This window comes from Python bivittatus, unplaced genomic scaffold (genome assembly GCF_059951505.1).
Source record: "Python bivittatus isolate LINGU-HERP-01145 unplaced genomic scaffold, Pbiv_v1 ctg000700_np1212, whole genome shotgun sequence".
In the NCBI taxonomy this organism is placed as follows: domain Eukaryota; kingdom Metazoa; phylum Chordata; class Lepidosauria; order Squamata; family Pythonidae; genus Python; species Python bivittatus.
Window position 1 is genome coordinate 76,364,975 of NW_028277098.1, and position 27,532 is coordinate 76,392,506.

General features: G+C 38.6%; 1 protein-coding gene across 1 annotated transcript in view; it reads right to left on the minus strand.

The window, feature by feature from the left end:
* Positions 1 to 9,619: 9,619 nt before the first annotated feature.
* The window catches only part of AHCY (adenosylhomocysteinase), a 33,323-nt gene continuing 15,410 nt past the window's right edge, over positions 9,620 to 27,532 (minus strand). Inside the window, exons 6-10 of the mRNA XM_007435108.4 lie at positions 27,155 to 27,362; positions 24,487 to 24,574; positions 22,640 to 22,757; positions 14,702 to 14,896; positions 9,620 to 10,415 (exon numbers count right to left, since the gene is read on the minus strand). Of these exons, the coding sequence (XP_007435170.1) occupies positions 10,284 to 10,415; positions 14,702 to 14,896; positions 22,640 to 22,757; positions 24,487 to 24,574; positions 27,155 to 27,362 (741 nt within the window). The 3' untranslated portion in view covers positions 9,620 to 10,283. The remainder of the gene's footprint in view (positions 10,416 to 14,701; positions 14,897 to 22,639; positions 22,758 to 24,486; positions 24,575 to 27,154; positions 27,363 to 27,532) is intronic.

Genomic DNA, 27,532 nt, shown 5'->3' on the forward strand with positions numbered 1-27,532 from the left:
GCATTTAGGATTCTCCCCTCTCTCCCTCATTTACTTCAGAGCCTCCCTTCTTATTTAATTGTACAGACTGATATTTCTCCAAGCAAAAACAGTAGTGCCATTTTCAGCATTTAAGGCAAGAAACATATGAAAATGCAATGTAAACCTTAAAATACATTAACTCAGTTAAAAATAACAACAATAGCAAATTGCAGCTCACTGCCTCCCCTTCCACTATTTTCATTGTAAAAAACTAAAAAACTGAAGCCTCTTGGAAAATTCTGGCCATTCTCAATACCTTTGGCACTTGTGCACGTTTTCACAACTGCTGTAATCCCCCCAAAAACATTCAATACAGCCCCTGAAACCAACACATTGTCCCTCTCTGCACCTGCACGTAGAATCCTTTTATGAACTTTTGTGAGATTAAAGCCTTGCCAAGTTTTTACTTGTGTCACATATTAAAAAAAGGCAGGGTTCCAGTTGGGCTATTGGGGCCACCATCATGACTTTCGTCACCCCTCTCCTTCCATGGATGCTGCTGAAAGGAGCATGACCAAAAACCTCCGAATTTTCTTATCAAAATGCAATGTTATATGCAGGTAAAGGGAAAATTGCATAGATACATAACTAGAGAGCAGGATGGTACAAAACGTTTGGCAATGGTTCTTTGCAAAGAACACAGGCGAAGCAGCCCCGCCTCAAAGTTAAAGCAGCTGTATCTTCTAGAAGATTCATGCTGCTGTTCTGAGGGCTGGCCAGTGTTGTCTAAGTGGGGGTGGGGGGAGTGCTGCAGAGAGAACTCCTTCACTGGAACCATCAGCAGAGCAGCACTACTTGCACAGACAACCATGAACAATTTTTGAAGTAGCTATCCCACTTGTACTGTATACTATCTCTTTTTAATGTTTGCACAGTGCTACTCTAGAGAGCCAGTGTAGCATGGTGGTTAAGGCACCAGGCTACAAACTGGGAGTTTTAGTCCCCCCTTAGGCATAAAGCCAGCTGAGTGACCTTGAGCCAGTCCCTCTCTCTCAGCTCTGGGAAGGAAGCAATGGCAAACCATTTCTGAAAAACTTTGCCAAGAAAACTGCAGGAACTTCTCCAGGCATTTGCCAGGAGTCAAAAACTGACTCAAAGGCACATGCATACACACATAGTGCTACTGGAAAATAGTCATATTAACTATTTAATGGTAATTCATCTAAACATAAATGATATAAATGATACATATTCACCTCTATTGGTAAAACATAAATGAAATTAAATCAAATTTATTTTTTCACCTGGTCCAATCTAACTAATTTTTTGTTTGCAGCTCCAGAAATTTCAGAAATGCCTCTCTGAAAGAGGGTTTTGCCCTCAGACGAGAAAAGTTGCATGGCCCTGCTGCACATGGTTTTCCAAACTGGGATGACATTGGAACTCTTAAGATCTCTAGAACTCCCCTTGCTAGATCTATGGAAATAATTTCTAATGTGTTATGTCACTATCGTGACATACCTGAAAGAATTGCCAGTTGCAAAATACTTGCTCTTGTGTGAGTGAGAAGAGGACATTCTAGTAAAGTTTTCTATTAGATGAAGACTATTTTGGCTTTCTTACTAATGACTAAATGATGAATCCTTTTTCTGTTTGTTTTAAGGAACTGATTGCAACATGAATTTTGACATTTCTCTTGATTGTTCTTCAGTTAGCAAAATAATGCTTGGAACCACACATGGAGTCCTACATGGAAAGAGAATTGCCAGATGTTCAAGCTGGATTTAGAAAAGGCCAGGGAACATTGCTGATGCATGCTGGATAATTGAGCAACCCAAAGAATACCAAAAAGAAGTAAATATGTGCTTAATTAATTACAAAAAAATTACAAAAACTACAAAAATTACCAAAAAAAAGTCTTGCGTTGAACATGTGAGGCTGAGGAATGCCATTAATAAAATGGGAATCCCAGAACATCTCATTGTTTTGATGTGAAACATATACACAAGCACAGACAGAACATGGTGAAACTGACTGGCTCCAGGTTGGCAACAGAGTGAGTCAAGGCTGTATGCCCTCCTGTTATTTATTCAACCTTTATGCTGAATAAATATTAAGGGAAGCTAGACTGGAAGAAGATGGGTGTGGTTTATGACAGAGTTGTGACCAGGATCACATCTAACCAAACTTGCTTCCAGATTTGTACAAGAGTTTCACAGGGAGCCTGCAGTGGTGGGAAGGGGACTTTGCTGCAAAGTGGCAGAGAGATTACTAGTCACTGGTCAGCTGTTATTCAGTATTTTCTTTGAAAAGGAGATTTGAGCTCTTTCAGTGAGTTCCTCATGCTCGAAGAGCTGATGGATGGTGATAGTGGGGAAGCTGTGCAGTCAGGATAAAATGGAAAAGCCTAACTTCGAACAGTTAAAACAAGTTAAGATTGTCTCAGGTATCTGCTTGTTTCCCAGCAAATAAGTATTTTATAGGAATTCATTTTTTTGTAATGTATTGTTTGGAGCTGGACCATAGAGTTGATTTTCAGTTTCATAATTCTTGAATCTAAGATTTCCTTAAATTGAGGTACCAGTGTATTCGTTCTAAGCCAATTTACGATATGCCAAAGGGAATTGTTTCAAGGGCCCAAGCGCTGGAGGTTGAAGTGTTCTGTGTGTGCTGAAACCAGGAATCTCACCTGAGCGATGATTAGGAAAGCAGGTTTTATAACTGTAAACGGTAAGTTTTATTTACAGGAAACACATTGTAAGGTTAGGGAAACCCTAGCATCTAGTTAGCTACATCCAGCCAAGAGAAATTCAGAGTATGCGCTCTGGTCTATGATCATAATAAACTTTAAATATCTAACACATGCCCTGCACGTGGTTGATTGGGATGAAAGATATAAAGATATTGAGAAGTGGTCTCAAATTTGCAAATTCTTAGACAAAATGTAGGTAGATTAACAGACGAACAGGAGGTGAGAGTGAAAACTTCATACTCTGTCCTGACCCTACTGTCTGCTTGTGATCGGTAGGTCACTAGGTACTGAAGAGTCAGTGCCACTGGTTCCACACCTAAAGAAAGCATAAATGAATGGGATGTTACTTCCCCTTCTTCCTAGTTTAGTTAACTCAGTGTTTCTTAAACTTTTTGCTCTCAGGACCCCTTCCTACTTTTAAAAATTATGGAGGACCCCAAAAGAGGTTTTCTTTCTATGGGTTCTCAATATTTACTATATTAAAAATTACAGTTGATGTGTTTGTAGAATATTTATTTACTGAATCATGTAAAAATAATATTTATTACATATTAACATAAATATTTTTCATGGAAAAAGTCCTATTTTTAACAAATAATAAATAATGAGAAGAATGACATTGTTTTAAAATTTGCAGATATCTTCAGTATCTGGCAAATAATTTGGATTTTGCGTACTCCTGAAGGGCTCTTGAGGGAATCCTCAGACCGCCACTTTAAGAAACACTGAATTAAGTAATGACAAGGCCGGGGGCAAATGAGGTGTATGTAGCAGAATGATGATCTGAAGGAGAAGGGGAGATACCATGGTGCCATCCTATCCATGATAATTGGGGATCCTCACTGCTGCTAGAAAGCAATCCAAAGCATCCAGAAGGCATCAGGTTGCCTAACCTTACCTTAAAAGCCTGTTGTAAGATTAAAAAGTAATGTCTGTAAGAACCTCAGAGTTGAGCTCAATAACTGGTGACCTCATGGACATGCTGTTCTCTTGGCAGCAATATGGAAGTCATTTGTTGTTGCTTCTTTTGCAGTCTTTAACTGGCCTTCCTACATCTCTGGTGTTTCTTGGTGACTTCTTATTCACGTACTAACCAAGTCCAACCCTGATTAGCTTTTTGAGATCAGCCAAGTTCACCTAGGTGCTAGGCGCTTTAAGGCTTACATCTAGCTAATACATGTGAAGACTCAAAAGGACCATGCAAATGATGATGATTTCTCATAATCAGAATGGAAGCAATGGTGATCCTTTCCATTGGCAATAAAGATAGCAAGTCCATAGTGAGCCATGTTGATATTTTTACCACATAAGCAAGACTCACAATAACCTCTTCTCACAGAACAAATGATCAGCTATCTCATCTCCCAGTCTGTAGACTCAGCACCATGCACCAGCAGCACATGGCCAGGGATGGCTAGGTCTTGAATGTGGCAGCCATTTTGCAGTCCTCCCAGCTGCTGAAAAATGTATTATCCTTATGCATGATTGAGTTTGTTTACAACCAAATCAAATCATCTGTCAGGCTTAATCCAGCAGGCACAGCTGGAACCAATTAGGCAAGCTCATTTACCACTTAACTTCTGATAAATAATCTTTATCAAAGAAAAGTTAGAAAGCCATAGGTTTAAAAAAAAAATCTAATGACTGCTGTATCTCAAGACTGAACCTTATACATTAAAACAACATTCAACCCTTTTTGGGCTTCTTTTTCATTCCTGCCCTAAGTAATGGGCTGGCTGGCCTCCTCTTTTGTGTGGGAGGACTGGTTTCCATCTGTCCCATGTTTTTGGAGCTGTCAGATTTGCTGCCACATTATTTTTCACTTACAGGGTATACTAATTCTCACATCACCTAGAGGTTAGATGGCTGGGTCAATTAATCCTTTCTTGCAGTTTCTACAACACATTACAAAGAGAATGCCCACATAAACATGTGTCTTCAATCAAGTCTTAGTTTCTTTAGCAGTTGCTGGAACCTGTAATAAGATATAAAAATACCAAGTAGAGAGCTGTCACAGCTTTTTAATCTCTGATTTTGAACTATTCTTAAAGAAAATCTTCAAAAGGAAATGCAAGCATAGCTATAGATTAGTGGTAGGCAAGCACTGAGGCTGAGAATCTGCGGGGGTGGGAGAGAGGGTCAGGCAAAGGAGAGATTGTCTACAGAAATCCCTTTTCTCTACCCCCTCCCCCCAAGCAGAGAGATTGGAGACAAAGGGATTTCAAGAGAGTAAGCTGTTTGTGTAGCAGGCCGCAGATCCCAGCTCCTGGCTGCCAGCATGACCGCATGGCTTTCTTACTTGAGCATTCCAAAGGACAAGGGAGTGGTTAGGAGGCAAACAAAAGCTGAAGGTGAGGAACTGAGTAGTCTTGTCTCTTTCCAGCCAGAAAGCACAGTCGTGGTCACATGATTTCCCACTTAGCAACCACTTCATTTAGCGGCAGAGTTGCCGGTTCCAATTAGGGTTGTTAAACGAGGACTTCCTGTAATTGGGTAGACTTTCCTATAACTGTTGTGTTTTGCTTTCCAGCTTTGTTCAGCTGTTTTCAAGATATAATATCAGCAGACTATTTATTTTTTGCATTTCAGGCTATTTAATCTTTATCTTTTATCTTTAAACTTTATCTTTAATCTTATCATCTTTAATGATATCATTACTATAATCTTCAGAAGTTCTACAAAAGAAAAAAAACATGCTGCCCAGGTTGTCAGCATGATGTCTATCTTATGACAATGGGAACAGGGAGGCTAAAATTCATGCCCATCCTCAAAGATGGATGTTCAATAGATGAATCTGAACTTCTCACAGCCCATAAGGTGATTGCTGTGGCTATTTATTTATTTGTGTTAGAGGAGGAAGTGCAGTATACCATCCTGAGCTCCTGAAAGTAAGCCGGGATATAAATCTAATGAATTAATAATTAAAGCCAAAAGATTCTCTCTTCATCCTTATTATGCTCCTGAAACTCTGTCCTTTATACAGCCAGCTTGGGAATCTCTGAACAACACAGCATGTTTCTATGTTACCAGAAAAGTTCAGATGTGCTGGTTTCATGGGTGCCTGGTTGCGAGGAGGGGAAATTTACAGTGCTTTGGAAATATAACATCCAAGAGGTTAGGGAGATATTTCTACGCAAGGGAGCCATAGGAGAGCTTTTTCCATGAACTGGAACGTCTGATATTTCTCTGACAGTACAAGAATGAGCAGTCTCTGCCAACTACCACACAAACCCAAAACATAAGAGAAACATTTGCAAACTCCCTCCCTGCTCCATCTCCTGTGTGATCAGTGCTTCATGGTACAATAAAAATGACCATCTGCCCACAAGGCCTAATGGAGATATATTGGCAGGTGGGCCAAACATGTTTCCTTGCGTTGTTATTTGAAGTTCATACCTGTCCGATCTTCTCAGCTGCTATATATTTTAATGATCACACAAAGAGTAGCTGCCAGAACCAAAGATCTCTGACATACAAGGAAGGGCCAATTTAAATACACAAAGCTGGCTGCGTGGGAAGTCACATACAATAGTAACGTTATCCTATTCTGCATGTTATTTTTTAAATGAGGCCCAAAATTTTGCCAAATGATTGATCCCATGTTAAAAATGCACTGCCATGCTAGAGGTGAGATGGTATTTCCAGAAAAGAGGAAATTAAAGATCCCCTTGCCTGTTTCATTCTGGAAGGAATGAATCATTAGGCAAATCAGTGTTCTTACTCCATCAGCTCTTGATTATAGTTAATACTCAACAATATTTTGATAAGTTTCCAAGATCCTCTTCCATAAGCAAAGAGATTTCTTATTTTTCTGAATAGTGTTTATATCAAGCTTTTCCTTGTTCTAAAGCAATTATGAAAGAGAGAACACTCAGCCACATGGTATCAATTTAACTTACCCCAATCCTTAAATTTAACCATTCATTGAGTGCTCCTGCCCCTATTTTCTGAATTGGCATTTTGTCTTTCATAAACACTCATTCTTTTGTATTTTATTATTTTATAATAATGTATGTAATTATTATAAAATTACAATTTTATTACTGTATTTTATCTGTATTTCCAAATAAAACTGATCTTCTTCCACTCTCTAACCTAACAATATTATGAATAAAGATGAGGATGTACACTGGCCCAAGATCAGTTGATCTTCGTAATTGCCTGGATATTTGACCCAAGTTTCTCCAAGTCGTGCTACATTTCCATTAAGCAGAGCTACCATTAGGCAGTAAACATGCATCAGATAATATGACCTATGACCAGCCACCATCTTCTAGTCCCTCTTTCTGACCAGCAAGCACATCCTAGTTTGTTTTTGCAAAACAAAAAGAGTCACACAATAAACCTCTTGGATCTTAGAAGCACTGTGCATGGAATAGTGAAGTCTGAGTCTCTCCTCACCCTTTTGTATGTTAAATTCACCATTTGTGGGGTGAGGAAGAGAATGAGGAACAAAGCCAGTTATGAAAGTAGATGTAGGACAGACTTCAAACTGCGATCAATTCTGTAACTACAGAGCGAAGGGGAGATTTGGCCAGCTGACCCATCCAAGTATGGGTCACAGACTGTACCACAATTAAAGTTAACTCAAATTAAGCCATAGTTTGAAAGAAAATTTACCAGGAATAGTTGGAAGCACTGGGTATGTTTAGCCAAGAAAGGGAAGACTACAGGGAGACATGAAAGCTGTTTTCAGGTATCTGAAGGGCTGTCATGTAAAAAATGGGGCAGAATTGTTTGGAGTCATTCCAGAAGTCAGGGCAACAATGGGTTTCAATTTTAAGGAAGATTATTTTGATTGGACATCAAGAGTTTCCTAACCTCAAGAGCTGCTTAACAAAGACTGCCTTGGGCGGTAGTGGGCTTTTCTTTATTGTAGGTATTTAAAGATTGGCTGAATCTTACAATGATGTTGTAGCAGTGGATTCCTCCGCTGGGCAGCAGTTCACTAGATGTTCCTAAGATCCCTTCCAACTCTTAAATTGTATGATCAATTATTCTAGAGATCCTGACCACATGGAAGGAACCAATTTTTATTAAAGGACACACACGAAAGCATATTTTTCAAAAAACAAAATAAAAGGGTACTAATTAAAGGGACAGCTGCAGGAAGAAGTGTTTTCTGCTAACCATTATTTATTCTCAACACATGGTTGCTTATTGCCTATAGTACAGACACTGCCATATTTTAATACGGAACAGAACTACCCATTTGGTTGATTCCAGTTAGAAAAAGATAATGCATTTGCAGAGTAGTCCAAAAGCCAAGCACAATATGAGTACTTTCATAATTTGTAGAATTGATTTAGCAACAGTAATAGTTGACTTGGATTGACACTGGTGTCTTTTAAGGCTAACGTGTTTTCTCTGTACAGAAAGGGATTTTCTATATATTATTAATAGCACCCAAGATGACTTGAAAAGTACTTTCATCAGCCTCAGGCATATATAAAAGATATTTCCCAACAACTTCTCAAATTAAGATTGAATGTAATCAGTTTCGTAAAATCACTCCCAGACTTGGATCCTTTTTACTTGGCATTAAGGTTTAGACTGCACCCTATAAAGAATTTAAGCTGGAGCGAAATGGTCAGTTTAGGAACATGATGAAGATTGTAATGCTTTAAAGAACAGAAACTATAATTAATTTCATAAAAAATTAAAGAAAGAAAAAGAGGGAAAGTCTTGAAGTATTTAGAAAAGAAATTTCAAAAGCATTTTTCTTTGATTATTAGGGTCAGATCAACCTTGATGAAATAAATGCGGAGTATTCTCATTAGTTTTCGCAGACATTTACTAAGCCGGCTTATTTTTCTTCCAAGTTGTAGAATCCCATACCTTTCCAACCAGATATTGTACGTACATGACCTCTATCGGTACATAATAATTATTACATCTAAAAGAGGAGGCAGCAGTAAAAGAAGAAACTTCATTATACATTCACATGAGTAGGCATGTTGCTCAGACATTATCTGGTCTGCTAGAGCAAAATTGGGAAATACTCATTTTTCTATTATGTTAAAATGTATACCTCTGGTAAATATTTCAACCAACTGTAGCTCTTGCTAAACTCAGTTAATGCAACACTTTACAGTATAAAGTGCTGTATAAATCACCCTTTTATGAACACTGAAAACTTAAGAAAATTTTACATTTTTAAGGACATTTTTTACACATGCTCGTTTCATGATCAAATTAGAAAACCCTGATATAGGGTGTTGCCTATGTAAATGGATTCTATAAGCCAGCACTAATGCATATTAACTAAGATAACTAAGATAAGGCGATGTAATGGTTAGGTACAAATGTTATCCTGTGGATTAGAATTCTCACGCATTTCTTCCAAGCAAGAAATGAAAAGGTATGCATTTAATCTCAACTAGATTAACCTGACTTTTCAACCCACTTCAGTACTTAAACACTTTCCCTTATTTTATTCTACTTTTTGAAAACTGAGTTTAGTGGCTTGTATTATTCTTTCAGTTATCTTAAGTATATATTAACTTTTTGCATTTTTAAAAAAAAAATCAAAAGAACTGCATCCTAACAAAATCTACCCATATTTTTAGCTGCCAATCAAATATAAATAATAGATACATAACAGTCAAGGGAGAGACAACAGGTCAGTGGTGCTTCCTCTACATCGCTGCCAAAATATATTTAGGTTTCCACTCAAAATATCATTTTGGAACTCATTGCCACAGGACAAGGACTGGAACTCACTGCCACTGGACAATGATGTAATTATTTTAAGAAATAAACTGTTACGTTCACGGATGGCTCTGCAATATTGCCAGTCATAATATGTGCCCTTAATTAATGCAGCACATTAGAGATTACTAGATAAAATAACAGCAACCTTCTTCCTAACCCACACAATTAAAATGAAAACAAGGCTACTTTCCAGATGTTTAACAAAGTTGCTTTATGACACAAGGACAGACCAGGCCTGAGCAGACAATTCCTGCCGGCCTCTTTGGAGAACTGAATGTTCCCCCATCCCCAGAGTCAGGCTTTCAGAACCAGTTTTATTACATAGGAAATAAATTGTTTTCAGACATTTCCTTCCAAGATACTTTCAAGGCCTGTATGTATGCAAATTGTACCCTGTTACAACTGACAGCCAGATTAAACCAGCGTCTGAGACTGAATGCAAGAAAACATTAAATTAAAACATATTTCACATCTCTGACTGATAAAACTTCAAGCATTAATGTGATGGCAAGCAGCTTAGAGGTATATTCTTCTCCTCCTCCCTGCTCCCCAGTTTATTTGTAGTCAGTGTATTCAAAAATTCAAAAGGGCGAGGCCATGAAGAGAAGTGAATTTGCAAAGCACATTTTGATTCTCCAGCACCATCACTCCTCGGCTAAGCGTTAGACAGCTGCTTGAAAGACTCTTGGAAGTTTCTTTGGAAGAGCAGATGCACTGGAGGTGGGAGAAGACAAGAGGCAGATGTGGGAGAATAGAAAGACGACAGGCGATGGGGCTGTTCACCAAATCCCAGCACAGAAGAACTCTGGAAGATTTCTCCCCTTGAATCTTGAGCCTGTTGGGCCTTGCTAACTGCTCAGTATCTGTAATGATCTGGTTTGAAGGGACCATCTTTGGATAATCCTAGGTACTTGGCCTGCTTATCGCTTAGCTTGGTCAGCTTCACACCAAGTTTATCCAGATGAGCAGCAGCAACCGCTTCATCCAGCTGAAAGAAAAAAGTGGAAAAGAGGGGTTACATTAACAGTGGAAGTTACAAATATAGGAAGCTACATCTTGATATGGCTGAAAGTATGTAGTCTTCTATATGCTGATGATGAGTAGCCCCAGCAGCTCCAGATGGTATGGCCGATGGTGAAAGTAGTTACGGAGTTGAAATTCAGCAATACGTGAACACTGGAAATGTGTGCAAATCATCATTTCATCTATCTCAGTAATGCTTCCACACAGATGGACAGCAACATGCTAGAGACCCAGGCTGGGCTCTTTTCCAGCCCTATTTGGAATATACTGTACCCAAGAAGCAAGTTAGTGATCATGAACCCTAGGAGGGTTCATGTAACCAGGATACTGAGCAGCACTACACAAGCCAAGAACTCATCTTCTAGGGCAGGTCTAGCATTCTGTTCTAATCATTATTGGAGCTGTAGTCTATCATCTGGAGGAAACCTGCTGGGGCAAGACTACACTGAAGTCTGTGTGAGCCACATTTGAAAAGCTTTTTATCTGGAAGGCAAAAGTGCCAGTAACATATGCATAGCAGAGCCCCTCCAACTTGTCACTGACATGATCTGTTTCAATGAAGGACTTCAATTTGCTGGAAATACTTTTTGTTCGTGCCAAGGGGCACTCACGGGGGGTGGGGGGGTGTCACATAAGTCAAGCAGGCACTTGTGCAATTCAAGATTTCTTCCTGTGGGATTCTTTCAGGAGTGATGCTACTGTTCCTACTGGGGAAGTATCCTGCCCTGATTTCAGCACTGCCAGCTGCAAGCCCCCTGCTGGTGAGGAACCTCAGAGCCTAAACCACTGAGGAACTGTAACAGTATGCGGGAATGACCTTGGGGACTGGGCCCAGAGATGCTGCCTAGGGAACAGTCAGATAAGAGACAGCTTAGTCCAGAGCTGGATATGGGCAGGGCAAAAGGCTCAGAAGAGACCCTCCCTAATTTCTCAAGGTGTAAAGGAGACAGGGGAAAATTGTACTTTCAGACTTGCAAGATTCTGTTAATGTAAACGTACAATAAAATAGAATCAGCTCATCTGGTTGTGTTTCCTGTCTGGATTGAGGAAAATATAACTTTGGGTGAATCTTTGGGTGAAAGAAGCTAGTTTTTAGAGGCCTCAGACAAATGGGATCACCTTAATAAAACTGAAACATAAAGGAATGCGCAGCATCCTTGAAGCTGGTGTAAACTGGGCTGATGGTAAACTCCTTATCACAAACATCCCCATAGCAATGTAAGGGAGGATGCCTTCTTCCTGGCAGTTGGCACCTTGAACCATTTGTTTCTTCCTCTCTGACACTATTGTTTTCCTCATAGATACCAGTTGTTCTGTCCTTGTAGATAGCAGACAAGAACAGGGGCAGAAAATAACTTGAGAAGTATTGCTCTTTTAGGTATGCCTGCATCATCATATGAATATGTATACGTATGCATTCTTTTCCCTTCCCCTTCTTGTAGAACTGTATAAATGTCAGGGCATCCATTTTGCCTATAGGGGAGTGCCTCCCGCTAACCTTTGGTAGGGTCCCCTCCAGTACGCACTGTCTAATAAATACTGCAATGAAGGCTTGATTATTTTGCATTTGTCTCCTGCGTTTTGATTCCACAGGTCCACCTGGTAAGGCCTTTCATTAAAGCCTCTCTGTCTAAAGCCACAAATCTGTAATTTTCATTTCATGAATATTTGTAGGTCTCCTCAGTTCCTCATCACAGACATGGCAGAGCAGCTGATTCATAACCAGATCATCTCATATCTGTTTTACTGCAACAGTCTGTTGGCTGGATTACCCAATACCTCTCTATATATACCTTGATCTGGACCCACAACAGTGCAGACTGCACTATTCTTATGTTGTCCGGATATTCATGAAAGGTACCAGTTTAAGTTGTATTAACTCATCAGGGTTTGCACACTGGCTATCATGGCCAGCTCAGACTTAGAAGAGTCTGACATGGAGAAAGCTGCTCAAGATGACCCAGATGAATGCCAACCTCAAGGGGAGCCTAGCAATCAGGTGGCCAGGCCTGGCATGGCTAATGAACATTCAAGTCAGCTGGAGGCAGCAGAAAGAGAGGCTGGATCCAGGACCTCTTGCCAGCTCTACAGCATACAGAACTGAGTGCACAGCAGAACAGAGGAAATCTGCATAGCTTCCCACAAGGGAAGGGCACCCCCTTCTTGATTGCCTGTACTTGGTGCAGGCTCCAGTTAAGAACCATCAGTGCCTGCTGGAACTCTGTACCTGAGAAAACTCTGCTTCTTGGAACCTGGACTGGCTGATGACCCACATTTGGACTCTTGGACTTCTGGACCATGACCTGACTATGCTTCGCTTTTTGCTTTGATCTCTGGCCATTTGGAACTCATCAGGCAAGCACTCCAAAGATTTGGGACTTAGTTGCTTTGTGCATGCGTTTGCACACAAGCCCTACCTGCTGCTGACTGAATTTGCTAAATCCTAAGAAAAGCTTCTTGCAAACTACCCCTGGGTGGATATGCACATCTGGCCTGGGAGAGAACACTAGTTATTTGGAAAACCTGCTGATGCCAGTAGATTGCTTTGCTGATTTTACCACATTAAAAAAAAAAAAAAAAATCTCTATCTATCTCTGTATTCCATGCCTGGGCATCCTTTTTAAAGTTTCAATCCTCAGAACACTACAGTGCCCATGGCCAGTAATTAAATATTTTCACTGGAGTGGGCAGGAACTTTCCCCTTCCCCCCCCTTTTTTTTTGCTTTCCTTTTTTTAAGGAGAATTGGAGTGCTTTTAATGAAGGACAGCACAATATCAACATGCTCTGGGGCCACAAAAATTAGGCTGCAGGGTCGCATATAGCTCATAGGCTACTTACCCCAATATATAATCATAGCATCTTTGCTGAAAATTATATCAAAGCTGGTATAGGTCAATGGAAAATGAGCATGAATTAACTCAACTTTGTTGGGTTGATTTAAAACCTTTAGCCTTAATGGAAGAGTCTCTAATTTACTTGCCAGAGTTTGTCTATTCCATTATCACAGCCTTGCTCAGGAAAGTTTTAGAATTTGCTTCCATCTAGCTTTCTACCCAGTGAGTCACAGGTTTATCTTATTTACCAATGGAAAATCTTTTCAGAATCCGACTGAATTTCAGAGATGATAGAGCCTACACCAAGGGTCCAACAGTTACAATCTTTTTGAATTTGTACTCTTTTTGGGGGGATTAAATCCATATGACTTTTTAAAAAAAGAGTTTATGACATCTCTTAAACTCCATCTCATTCTAGAAAAAAGAATTCACTTGTAGTTTTCATAATTAAGGAGAAAACTAATGGAACTAAAATGGCCCAACATAGTTCAAGGTTAAAGATTTTGAAGAATTATTCTAAGCACTTGCCAGAAACATATTGCAAATGCCTTTGCTCAGAAGCTCAAGGAGTAGTACACATCATTTTTCCATTCTGACTAGCCAAGGGAACAATTAGATACCTGGAGTATCCCTGAAAGAAACCTTGAGCAATATCATTCATATGTGAAATGTGCTTCAGTGCATGAAGTTTCAGAAAAGTTGTAAGAATGCATATACAGTATTTTAAGTTCCATGGCTGCAGAAAGGCACAATATCAAGTGCAGAAACTAAATAAATAAGCAGATTGAAAAACTAACAAGATAGATAACTTTTTACTCTTCCTATTTGATCCAGATGTTGGGAAGGCCATAAAGAACAATTTCTATAATACTACAAATCTATAAATCACAGTTAATAAAGCAGAATGACTGTATTCACATAACATGGTAAACCAAAATAAACAGACCCCATAATGGCTTAACATATTGATCTGATTCAAACAACATGCTAAGACCTAATGTGGTCTATTTGGTTTAGCTTAGCTACTATAGTCTATGAGTTACAGCTTATGGCTTAGCATGTTATGCTAACATTGCCACAGATATTTAAAGTATAAATAAAATACAGAATTTTGATGATTTCCTGAAGAAGTCTATAATGCTGGGAAAGATGAAAGGAAAGAGGACAACTATCAGCAAGATGAATGGACTCAGTTACAGTGATCGTGCACTGTTGGAAGCCCTGAAGCGCCAGACTGGGGACAGATCATCCTGGAGGTCTATTTATGTGGTCACTAGCAATTGACACTGACTTGATGAAACATAATCAATCAATTCTGAAGATAAGGTCAGCTTGATCTTCCCCATAGTTATTTTGGATACCAAAATATATATTTCAACCAAAACATACCATTCCTTTTCTAATTCGCACACTTACTTTCTTTGGCAGAAAATGGACTCCTATAGTATATTTGCCAGGATTTGTCCAAAGCTCTATTTGTGCCAACACCTGGTTGGTAAAAGAATTGCTCATAACAAAACTGGGATGTCCCATGGCACACCCCAAGTTCACCAGCCTGCCCTCTGCCAGAAGTATAATATGGCGTCCATTTTTCAGTGTGTAGCGGTCCACCTGAATGAAAACAAAAAACAAACCCTGTCAGGATTTTTTTTTTTTGGAAAGGAGAAAGGGGAGGAGGACATTGCTAGACTCCCAGATGATGCAACACCACAACCATAATATTTGTGACAAACTGTGAAATCAATAGACTGAATCTTTATAAACAATTTTGCAGAACAAGGAAAAGGCAATTGATTATTCAGTCACCTGATAATCTTTTTCACTGCATTTCCTGTAGAAACAGTACATTAAAAGCAATGAGATAAAATATACAACCCCTTAAGCACACCAAGGCAGCTAAGTTCTTGGACAAACAATTTCTCAGATGTACTCATAGAACCCACCAATTTATGCATTTTTATGGCAGAATGCAGTATCTGAGTAAAAGAAACTAAAGCTTCTTCTATGTAGATATTGTATATCTTACAGTGGGGATTATTTCCCCAAAGTCCATTTTTCACAAGATTATGCTAAAGCTATGGGCTCTCCAGAAAATTCTGAATCAGAAAAAATGTCTATGCAAAAATTTTGAATTGGAAAAATGTCCCTATGCAAATGAATAGGATTTGAATTAGCATATTTTTCTTGGTAGTCATAAGCTGCATACTATTTGGGTTTGATGTGGGAAAAAATAAATCTAGTATATTTATGAAATTTGAATATTACATTCAAAGAATCTAAAATCTCTGACAAGTGGAGTACAATATTCTTACTGGAATATTGGAAACAATGTTGGGCAAGAGACAATAAAATAATATGCAATTACAACACACTTTTAGCTTCTCTCTCCCTTTTTAAGAACAATCACCTGAAAAGCAAATATCATATAACTTTGAAACTGCCAAATTTGTTGAAGTAGAAAATTTTTATCTTGCAAAATTTTACCTTCTGGAAACTTTCTTAGCCCGTATCTCTGGGTTACAATGAATGAAAAAGCCAACATAACCTGTTCATGGTAATGAAGTACAGCACAACATCCAATCATTTCTAGAGACATTCAGCTAGGAAAGTCTTAGACTGATCCACCAACAAATAGTATTTATCTATAGTCTAGTTAATTAAACACAGTTATAGTGTTTAGACTATAGACTATAGTTAATCTAATTAAACACAGAAGTTAAAATTCAAGGTCTTGATTGTAACCTATAAAGCCCTTCATGGCATGGGGCCAGGTTATTTGAGGGACCATCTCTCACTGATTACGTCTACCCATCTCACTAGGTTTGGCAGAAGAGGCATGCTCCAGGTTCCATCTGGTAAGGAAGGCCATCTAGCAGAGTCCAGGAAGAAAGTCTTTTCTGTTGTGGTGCCTGCCCTTTGGAATATCATCCCCTGCCACTGGAGATCAGATTGGCCTTGACCCTATTGGCCTTGACCCTGTTGGCCTTTCATAAGGCCTTAAACACCTGGTTCTGTCACCGTGCCTGGGGATCAAGAGGTGGGGTTGGGCCCATACACTTGTTATATCAACTTGTGACTAATGGGTCTGTTTTTGCCCCAGCTACTGTTTATGTTTTTGTTTTTCAATCTTTTATTTTTTTAAACACTGTTATCCACCCAGAGTAATAAATTTGAGATTGGAAGCCAAATAAAATAAAATAATAAAATAAAATAAAAAAAGATACAAATGTTTTTGAAATGATCTTGAAAAATGCACAGTTGAACCCATGTAATCATCAGGGGTCTTTTCAGCAATTTATATTCTCTCTGGAATAATGAAAGTAAGAAAATAAGAAGTGCAAATAAAGATGGTTCTTCATTATAGCAAGAATTCAGGAACAGGCACATAAGAAGAAACAAGAATAATGGTTATTTGGTAGCTCCAAACACATCAAGAGGAAGATAGCTGAAGGACCTGTCTTAACGGTACAAACAGAAGAACCTCAAGGAGAGGCAAAGTGTGCAGGATACTTGGCTGGGACAACTGAAAAGTAAACAGATAAAATGTCCCCCATATTGCTTGTACATACATTTTGTTTTCAAATTTAAAGCAGAACAGATTCTGTTCAATGTATATACTGGAAGCCCTCACTAGCATCACCACACATGCAACTTTATTTCAATACTTGAGCTTACCCATATGGGTTAAACTCTTGGGAAAAGCGAACTATAAAAAGGTATCATTTCTGCAGAGAATGAACTAACAAATTTTGGCTGTAAGAATTTGGTGGAATAAAGACACCAAAACAGCAGGGGGGGGGGCATGGCTCAGTGGAAAAGTTTACATAATGAAACCAGGAAGTATTATTTCCAAACCCACATCTCTACATAAGGCCAAGAATCACACTGCAGCACCAAAAATCAAGAATAACTTATTAAGTTCTTGCTGTAGAATGAGTAGATCTGCTTCATTATGGTCAGAAGATATCGGTCTTTCAAGCTTTGAACAAGCCATTGTACTCCAAATGTCAGCCTTCAAAAGCCATACAGCAACTGTGCAGCAGGCAGAACATAAATATAAACTTTTAGCATACCATAAAAGGCAACAGGACTGGCTAAAAAATATTTTGCTACTTAAAGCAGTGGTACATCCATTCAAGTCAGGGTGCAGACTACTCAAAGTCAGATTCAAAGTTATTTTGAAATATAAGGCAGAAAAAAATCTGTGAATTCTGCTATTTTAGCTGAGAAGGAATGGGAAATACAAAGCGGATTAGAAGAGAAAGTGGAGATTAACACTACTAACTATTCAGATTGATAAATAGTGAACACTGGGTAAATTGGACCATCAATTATTTTCAGAATGTCCTGGCCGGCATGGCTGGAGGATGAGGGGAACTGTAGCCCATCTCAAGGTAGCAAGTTGATGGAAATTGTCCTACCATATAATTGCTCTCAGAAGTAGAAGAAATCTGCTTCAAAAGCCGTTTGCCATTGTTTCAGAATCTCTAGGCAAATTCAAACAATTCTCCTGCTTCTAAGGATGGGGGAGGAGTTAAAGCATAAAGAGATAAAGCATAAAGCATGGGAAGGGAAAGAGATAATGGCTAATTTTACATAGAATTGTTTTTTAAAAAATGGTTGTATGTCACCCAGAGTCACTTTGTGTGAGATGGGTGGCTATATAAATGTGATAGATAGATAGATAGATAGATAGATAGATAGATAGATAGATAGATAGATAGATAGATAGATAGATAGATGTTATTTTGACATTTATTTATTCTTTTACATATTATCTTATATCCACTAACAGGACTTCTCTGGGCAGTACTATGCTTGGTATAAAGGGATGAAACTTTCAGATACAAGTTCCACCAGATCAGAGTTTTTAGTTTCTTCTTCTATTTGTTGGTGTAACCCAATGCTGAGATGTAGGTCTTTCAGAAAGCAAGTTTAACTCTGAGATAGAATTTGACCATTGTCATTACATGACGCAGACCAATTTAAGATATTCCTTGAAATCCTACTCATTTCTAATCATTGGACCAATATGAAAATAACAGGTGTTTAACATGAAATGTATATTTCACAGTTCTGTGTTTGCTAAAAGATGAAATGCAGAAATGTAGATTTGGGAAGAGGACTAGATGAAAGAAATATTATAAAACAAATAATGTATTCTGAACCACAATGCTTCTATTTAAAGAAATGCACAATGCATTTTTAAAGAAAAAATTCTTGCAAAATTATGAGCAGATGGCATGACAGACTGAAATGAATTAAATGTATGTGCAAAAAAATAAATGTTGGATGAGTTGTGAAGAACAGGGAAATTATTTTCAAATGATGTGGCATTGTAAATATATACAAGTATTCTGTGGAAAAGTAGTTGACCAAATTGAACAGATGACAAAATATATTGCTCATTTCTGAGTTTTAATTTATCCTATTAAATAAGGCTTGAAAAGAAACTGAGGTAGTAGATACTAAAACATTACACAACTGCTTTAAAGTAGCAAAATTATGCATTGTACAGAATTAGTTGAACCGACAAAAGTTCTTACTAAGTGGGCTTAACACACGTTAAAAATGTGCCATAAGAAAATTCGTATAATCAGATTTTCACAGCCAAGGGCTGAAAAAGCTACATAAATCAGCTGTTTGTTCATGTGAAGATATGACAGCTTTCCGTGAGTTTTACAACTTCAGTGAGATAAACCCGCAGTTATGTTCTTCCTCTGAAATCTTGTTTCAGTCTAATGTTGTAGATGGCACTCTACACAATAAGGAAGAATTTATTAACATGAGGTCTGAGAACATTATTAACACAAAAACATTTTAAAAAATGCATCTGCTCAAATTGTTTCTTCCAAATCGGTACTATTTCTATATGCTAGTGACCTCATAATAAACAGGTTGACTACCTCTGTAACAGAGACCTGTAGAGATGAGTCTTGTCAAGAATGCACATTGAACAGTACTACCATCCATAACAGCGACTAATTTTCTCCAATCATAAGCATTGCTAAGTTTAATACTATCCTGTTCTGTGCAAGCAACTAAGCAACACCTTCCCCAATGTGTTGCCTACCATACAACTCCCACAATTCCTACCCAACATATAGGATAGGATCTTGGAATTATCCCATCCATCTGGAAGGCATTACATTGGGGAAGCCTGGGGTACAGCATCGTGAATTTCAGAAATGAATGCTGCCACGTCATCAGGACATGATAAAGTTATAGCAAAATTCTTCTGACAGGACCAGAGTTTTCAGAGCAATGAATATTCACTTAACCTGCAATACAATGTAAGAAACACATATTTTAAAGTTAACGTTTTTAATATTGTTTAGAATTTTACTGTATTGATGTTTTTAAGTTATTCTTAAATTTTAATTGAATTGCACCTCACTTTAGGATTATTATTAATAATGCAAAGTGTGTTAGAAATTATATAACTAAATACTATCAAATAAATGATATATTCACCATAAAATTACTGTTTCTAGCCTTATAATGAAACACACTATGCTCATTCTTGTGGTTAAGAACTGGCCAAGTCCTTCATAACTGCTAAGATACAGGCGAGAACTACCAGACTTTATCTTAGATACCTGCTTAATATCAAACACCTGAGATGTGTTTGATTCCAAGTTTAAAAAAAAAAGTTAAACATGTTTGCTTCAAAACACCAAGTAGAAAAAAACATGTTGAAAGGTTATCTCTGAAGACAAAGCACCCTGGAATAAAGTTCAAGGAACCAATCTCAATAAGGTAACATTTTCCTTAGGAATTCCAGTATGCTGGTTCTTATCAGACACACGCTTTCCTTTAATTGAAGAATTCTTATGACACATCTTGCTTGCATAAGATGTTGAGGAATTTTAGGGGTGATAGAGAGAGCTTTAAAATTAGACTACATGAAGAGGTAAGAAATGCTTTTGATGTGCTCTTATTGAATTATTTATCTTAGCACTTGGAATGTTTCAAAACTGCATTGGAAAATGTCTTCATTTAAAAAAAATAGTAATATTGAAGTATGACCATGTGTTTCTGAAAGGCTCCAGGCTTCCAATCACCTACGAATAAATGAAAACCAGTAGCTCAATATAATAAGGAAGGGCAAGATGAAAATGTTGATTTGCTATATAATACACAAAAGCATTCACCACGGCAGGAGATAGCAACTCTGGCTGTGAAACGTCGCTAGAAGAACAGGAGACAACACAAAGCAGTGACAGTAACAAAGTGAACTTGTGCCAAATTGGTTTCAGACATATATTAAACTAGCCAAGAATGACTATCAACTGGCTATGATGCAACTCTAAGTTAGATTATCCTCTTTATATCAGGTTAGATCACTTTGCTGAAAGAACATGGATGGAGTGATTTGATGTATTCTTCTGTGATGTATTAGAGCTGTCAATCACAGCATAGTAACCCAGTGTACTTCCTCACACTTTATATTTCAGAGGGAGAGGGAGCTAATGATAGGGATTTGGGAGGTGTGGGTGAAACAACAGGTCTAAGAACAGCTCAAAACCTTAGCCCTAGAAAAACCTCTATCTGTCAGAAGGGTTTCTGAATATATATTTAGTACCAGGGAAGGAAAGGATCAACACCCTATAGATATATTATAATATTGCAATTTATTTAAAGTTATCTCATAAAAGTTAATCTGATGCTGTGTTTAAACAATGTCTAAAGTGACCTTGCTGTTCAGTATCTTTCCTATATTCTACGTAATCGTGGTACTTCAGATATATATCAAATAGAAGAGAAAAACAAAAGAATTTCCAGATCAGGAAAAAAATATTTGACAGTGGCAGCAAATCCAATAGATCTTTTAAAGATCTCCCTAGATTACACCGATTACACTTTTGAAGGAAAAAAAAATATACAACAAGACTTTTGCAAGGGAGACGGTATGCAACATGTTCCAAAGGCTCCATGTGTTTGCCTGTACTAGTTCAGGCACATTCCAAGCTTTAGCAGAAGGAACAATAAAAGGAGGTTTTAGCGGGTTTTCCCCTTCCAGCCTCATGAATGCAACAATGTAGATAGTCGCAGCATCCCAACTAGCCAACTGAACATCAGACTTGGAATTCTATTTGTGGTTTCTATGCTGTCCCAAAAAGGGGGGGGGGGAAGCTATCTGCTAAGGAAAATACAACATTAACTTGCAGCGTTCAGTTCAGTAGTGAGAACAGCAAAGACGACTTCATTACAGTTGCACAGAGCGTTCACCATGCTAGTGATTCTGTAGTCCAAGATTATATGCAACGTATGTTGCAGCTTCAACAGCTAAGGCCCTATTTCCCCATGGTTGTAGTTTTGCAACCACAGAAGCAATAGTAATGCTGAATTTCACGGTTAGTGCATAAGCTAACCCGTGACCTATGAATCCAACATTCTTAAAGAGATTGTTAATTAACACTATTTTCTTCCTTAGAAACAAATTAACTTCCCTAGCTTCCTTCCAGATCTGTAACTATCACTCGCTTGTCTTCCTCTCAATAGCTAATGCCTTCTGATCTGCAGAATCACACAGCTGGAAACAGTCATTTAAGACATCTGATCCTCTGTTTAATGCAGGAATCTAAATTAAAACATCCCTAACTGATGGCTGTTCAATTTCTGCTTAAAGGGGAGTCCACTGCAACTTAAATAAGTCTATACCTTTAAGAGCCTGACTCTACAGAGATATAAAGTTATACCTCACCACATTCTGGGAAAATGCCCAACCAGTAAAACCCTCCAGTTTTTAGACCCATAACAGAGTCCTTGCTATTTTCTCTTGCCTATTTTTTTTTTAACACAGCAATAGAGCATATGACTGTCAAGAGGACAAACTGGATTTGCACCACATTCCCCAAGCAACACTTTGCCAAGGAGAAGTTGGTGCAGGGCACACTGTTGAAGTTCCCACAAAAGTACATTTGCAAAAAATATATCCCTTTTCATCATTTCCACTAGTGTCAAACCCCACATAGCTGGGCAAGCTCCAGGAAGCAAGAATAACTCAGATTTCAGTAAGGTAATTTTAATGCTAGCCTTGGGTAAATATACTATCTTAGAAATTGCAACAGGAATTTCCTAGGTTTATTTATAGCGTGTTAATTAAGATGGAGTCTCTGAATGCTTTGAAATGCCTCTTCCCAGATTTATCTCCACCTAGGTTAAGTTGCCATTTATGACATAAGCTGTCAAATGACTCACCCACTGCTATCTCTTGATTGCTTATGTTTATGTTCTCATTCATTCTTTTCCAGCCTCTCCACAATCTGTCACAGCTATTAACAGTGTTCTTTTCTGTGTACCTTAAAAATGAATTCCTTAAAGACAGGAAGTAGGATTAGATGTACTCACCTGGGGTTTGATATTTACAGTCTCCATGGCATTTTGATTCAGCCATTTCACATCAATTTCCACATCAAAGTGCCCAATATTGCACACAATGGAATCATCTTTCATTTGCTCAAAATGCCTGAAATGAAATGGAGATCTTTTTCATGGACAGTAACTAGGCAGACACCCAAGGAAATGGACACTGTATGAAGACTTCCAGATGTGTGGCAGTAAGCGACTCCACCAAAATTAGCATGACGGATGTCTCCACCGTCATGGGTTGCTGCAAACATATGTGCCAGAGTGCTTTAACTTTAAGATCTCCAGATGTGGATTACAAATCTGGATTACAACTCCAGATTTTTACCTGACTTTCAACTTTGGGAGTTATAATCCCAAAATATCTGGAGAGACCAGGTTTGTGCAGGTTGACCCCATTATTCTATTTGAAAAATCAAATAGCATGGTATTATGGGCAATATATGCCCAACAATCTTATGTCAATCACAGAAACATCCTAGAAGTTTGTTTTTTTAAATAGTATTTACTGTATCTTTATTTACAATTGTATTTATTGCAAATAAGCTGTTTGGCAGGACTATTATCCTGAAGAACAGGATATAATTATAATAAATCACAAATGCCACACAGACATATCAAAACAAAGCCTAGATATTCCACATAATCAACCTTCACCAATCTGGGCCTTCTAGATATGCTGAGATGGAAACTTCCAGAATTCCCACCCGTCGGTCACATTTGCTAGGGAGCCGTAATCCAAGGACATCTAGTGGGCAGCAGTTAGAAGAACTGCCTAAATCACAATTAAACAAGGACATACTAACATGTAGTTCCATTACTTTCAAAAAAATCAACCAGAGTGCAGAATATTAAAATAGAACTCGAAACCGAGATTAATTTCACTGTCACACGTAACAGGCTGCTAATAATGCTTTAATTCATTTGGATGACCCATCTACTGTATGGCCTAATCATTTTCAGCTACTAAAATTCTCAGTTTAATTTTGTTCAGAGTCAGTTAAACAGAAGTGAATTAAACTGAAAGACTGATTTATTGCACACTGGTAATTAATATTAGATTAAAAAAATATTGCACAACTCCTCAAGGCAATGTAATCTTTAAAGAAATCTGAAGTCAAGATACATAATCTGCAAAAAAAAATAAGCAGACCTCATTGGGTTTCACCAACCACAGCATCTAATACTGTGTTCTCAGCTGCTAGGTTAGTCTATGTTATTTTATGTTATTTCTTTTGTTTTTAATTTTGTTTGGTTTTCATTCTGTTTTTAACTGTTAGCCACCCAGAGTCGTGCATATGAGATGGGTAGCCATATAAATTTATTAAATAAATACTCAGAGAGGAAAAGAAAAGTAAACTTATAAATAGATCCATCTTTTTAATATACAGGTAGCCCTCATTTAGCAACCATAATTGGGACTGACAACTCAGTCATTAAGCAAAGCAGTCCCTAAGTGAAACTGCAACTGTACTTATGATCATACTTCAGTTTTCCTTTCCTTTACAGACCTGGGAAGGTGGTAAATGCAAGGATTGGTCATAAGGTTACTTTTTCATCACTGTCGTAACTGCAAATGGTCACTAAACGAAGCAGTCACCAAACAAGGATGCCTATATGCAAAATGATTGAAATCTGTTTTGGAAGTCTGACTCTCAGGATTCATCGACTAACATCTAAAGTTTTATACTGGCAGCAAATAGCACTGAGAATAAGATCATAATTAAATCATCAAAGGAAGTATGTCAGTAATTCAACTTCCACAATTTTCTGCATCTCTGCTTAATATCACATGGAGCTATACCAGCCTTAACTAAAGAGATAAATACCTCCCCTGCACAATATCTGAACATCCAGTTGTTGTAACAAAGATGTTGCCTTCTTTGCAGGCCTCTTCCATTGTTGTAACTTCATAACCTGTAAATACAGAAAAAGGAAAATGTATGTTGCATTATAGCAAAAGGCATGCACTTAAGAAGTTCAGGCATAAAGATAAAGCATCAATAGAACCAATATATGCATTATAAAATTTATTCAGGATAAGGATTCAGTCTTCCTTATATAATGTGTGAAATTATGGTTTTAAAATGTACTTTGTTATACATAACTACTGGACTATGGTGGACAATCACCATACAAGCAATGCTTGTAACTACAGTTTTAATAGCTCCTTCTATTCATTCATATAATTCTTCCTTTTCCTCCAAAGAGCTTAGGCTGGAACATATACAGGTATGCTATTTTATCCTAACTTGGCAAAGTAGCTGAAACTGGGTGAGAAATAATTACTTGAAACAGGAACACATTTACAGGGTATGTCAGTGTAGTTAGAGCATTTAGTAGCAAGGCTAATTATGCAGCAATTAATCAGAAGCAGGTTTTTATATTTAAAAAAATATCTATTAAAGTTGCATATCAAAAGCTAGAATCACAAATTAGGAAAGCAGCTACTATTTAGAGCAAGCTACGCAGTGCAGGATGTAACCACAGCCATCTCTAACAGATGATCGCCCATCCTTTGTTTAAATATTTTCAGAATAGAGACCCCCACTCCTACCTCCCAAACCAACCTGGATGTTTGCAGAATGCCTGTAGCATTCAAAGCTTCCCTAATATTTAGCTGAAATTTGCTCCCCTGCAATTCCCACTTGTTGGTGAAAGTCTGGTTCTCAGGAACAAAATGAGTACTTGCTCCTGAGAAAAAATACTACTTCTAAGAGACAATGCCTGTTGAGAAATGTTTGCATCATGTGCAAAATACAAATGGACACCTTTTCCTCAGCATTATTTCTTCCTCATATACACCTTTCATTTTAATCAATTAAAACGTATCTGCAATTAAAATAGATATATTTAATCAGGTGACAAGAATGAATCTGAATTTGGAAAAAATGCTATTTTTCTGGTGCTGTTGTGACACAGATTTGGCCACAATACAGGTAGTCCTCATTTAGCGACCGTAATTGGGACCAGTAACTCAGTCACTAAGTGAAGTAGTCGCTAAGTGGTAAATCATGTGACTGCAGCTGCGCTTTCCAGCTCAAAACTGACAAGAGTAATCAGTTTCACACCTTGGCTTTTGTTTGCCTCCTAACCACTCCCCCACCCTTTAGAAGGCTCACCCCAGTGCTGGGATAATTAACAAGAAGGCAATTAATGTTTGTATTTACATTCATTAGAGAGAAAAGGATTAGAAGAGAGTAATCACACTGAAGCAGTGTGCTGGTGCCGGCAGCCACTAGGCAAAGAGTTGGTGTATTCCCCATTGTGTGCTTGCTTACTGTACTCTCTTCTAATCCCTTCATCTCCAATCTCTCCACTCTACAAGGGGGGGTAGAGGAGATATTGCCTTCTGAAATCGCTTGGTGGGGCCCTTCTTTTCTGGGGGGCAAGGGGAGAAGAGGGGCTACGGTTGGGACATGGGGGGAGGAGGGCAGGGAAGTGCCAGAGCAACTTGGGCATTGACAGGGGCAGGGGAGAGAGAGGCACATGGGTGTTTCCTCTCTCTTGCTTTGCAGACTCAAGCAGAGGTGATGCATTTGGACAGGAGGGGATCCGCAAGGGGAGAAGAGGGGCTTCCAGACACCCATCAGCTCCTGTGCATCTCCTCCTGCGCATCTCCTCCCAGCTTGTCCCTGATCCAAAGGGACCCCAAGGGGCATCTTCCCAGCCTTGTCTGACATTCCTGGTTCCACATGTATGGAGTTTCCACCCTGGTGCACTTGCAAAGACATGCCCTCGGGCGGTTGGCCGGCTGGCTTAAGTCATGTGGGCTCAGGACTTTTTCCGTTTTGGTGGGGTGGGAGTTGCAGGGGAAAGTTAATTGGCCTTGGCAAAAAGATGGAGCCCTCATGGTGGTTGCTGCTTCACTGCAAGGAAAAGCTTGACTGAGAGAAGGGGACTGTGAAGGGGCCGAGACTTGCTGAGTGGCCACAGAGCTGCCTCTCACTCCGCCCAGCGCTTTGGTGGATGGCCATGAATCACTCCCCCAACAGGGCACTGTGCCACGAGGAAGCCCAGGATTACAAGAGAATTAGCAATGGGGAACACACTGGCTGCTTGCTGAGCTTGCTGGAGACTGCTGGTGCCAGCACATTGCTTTCAATGTGTATTCCCTATTGTGTGCCTACTTACTCTCTTCTAATTTCTTCTTCTCCAACCTCTCCATTCTGCAAGGGGGGAAAAAACAGGTCAGACCCAGGACAATACATACCGACTGTAATGGCGATCATATGACTGAGGGAGGCTGCGAATGTCATAAATTGCTGTAAATTGGTTGTAAAGTAATTTTTTCAGCACCATCGTAACTACGAATGGTCACTGAATGAGTGGTCGGTAAGTGAGGACTACCTTTATGTTGCATATTTTGTTTTTCTGACACTATATTGGCTTGGATCAGTTTTTCTAGGCAAATACAGGATGCTAGAAAAGCTCTGCAATATCAGACTACAGCGAATGTACTACTTAACCAATGTTAAATGTTCCACTGTTTCTCACCTTCCATAGCAGCTTGCAATGCATTGATGGGGTCAATTTCTGTGATGATGACTCTGGCACCAAAGTTTCTCAGGGCTTGAGCACAGCCTTTGCCAACATCGCCATAGCCTGCTACGACAGCCACTTTTCCTGCAATCATGACATCTGTGGCACGTTTAATTCCATCAATGAGGGATTCTCGGCAGCCATAGAGGTTGTCAAATTTACTCTAGGAAAGAAAACAGCATTGAGAAAAAAAACATTCTTTCTAATTACATGTACAAGCAAACAAAAACAGCTGTGTTATTGTACGGAACTAAATTCTACTGGAAAGGACAGAGAGATTATTGAACACCTCACGGGTGGCTTTTGTTGCTCATGGAGATATGTTCCAGCATA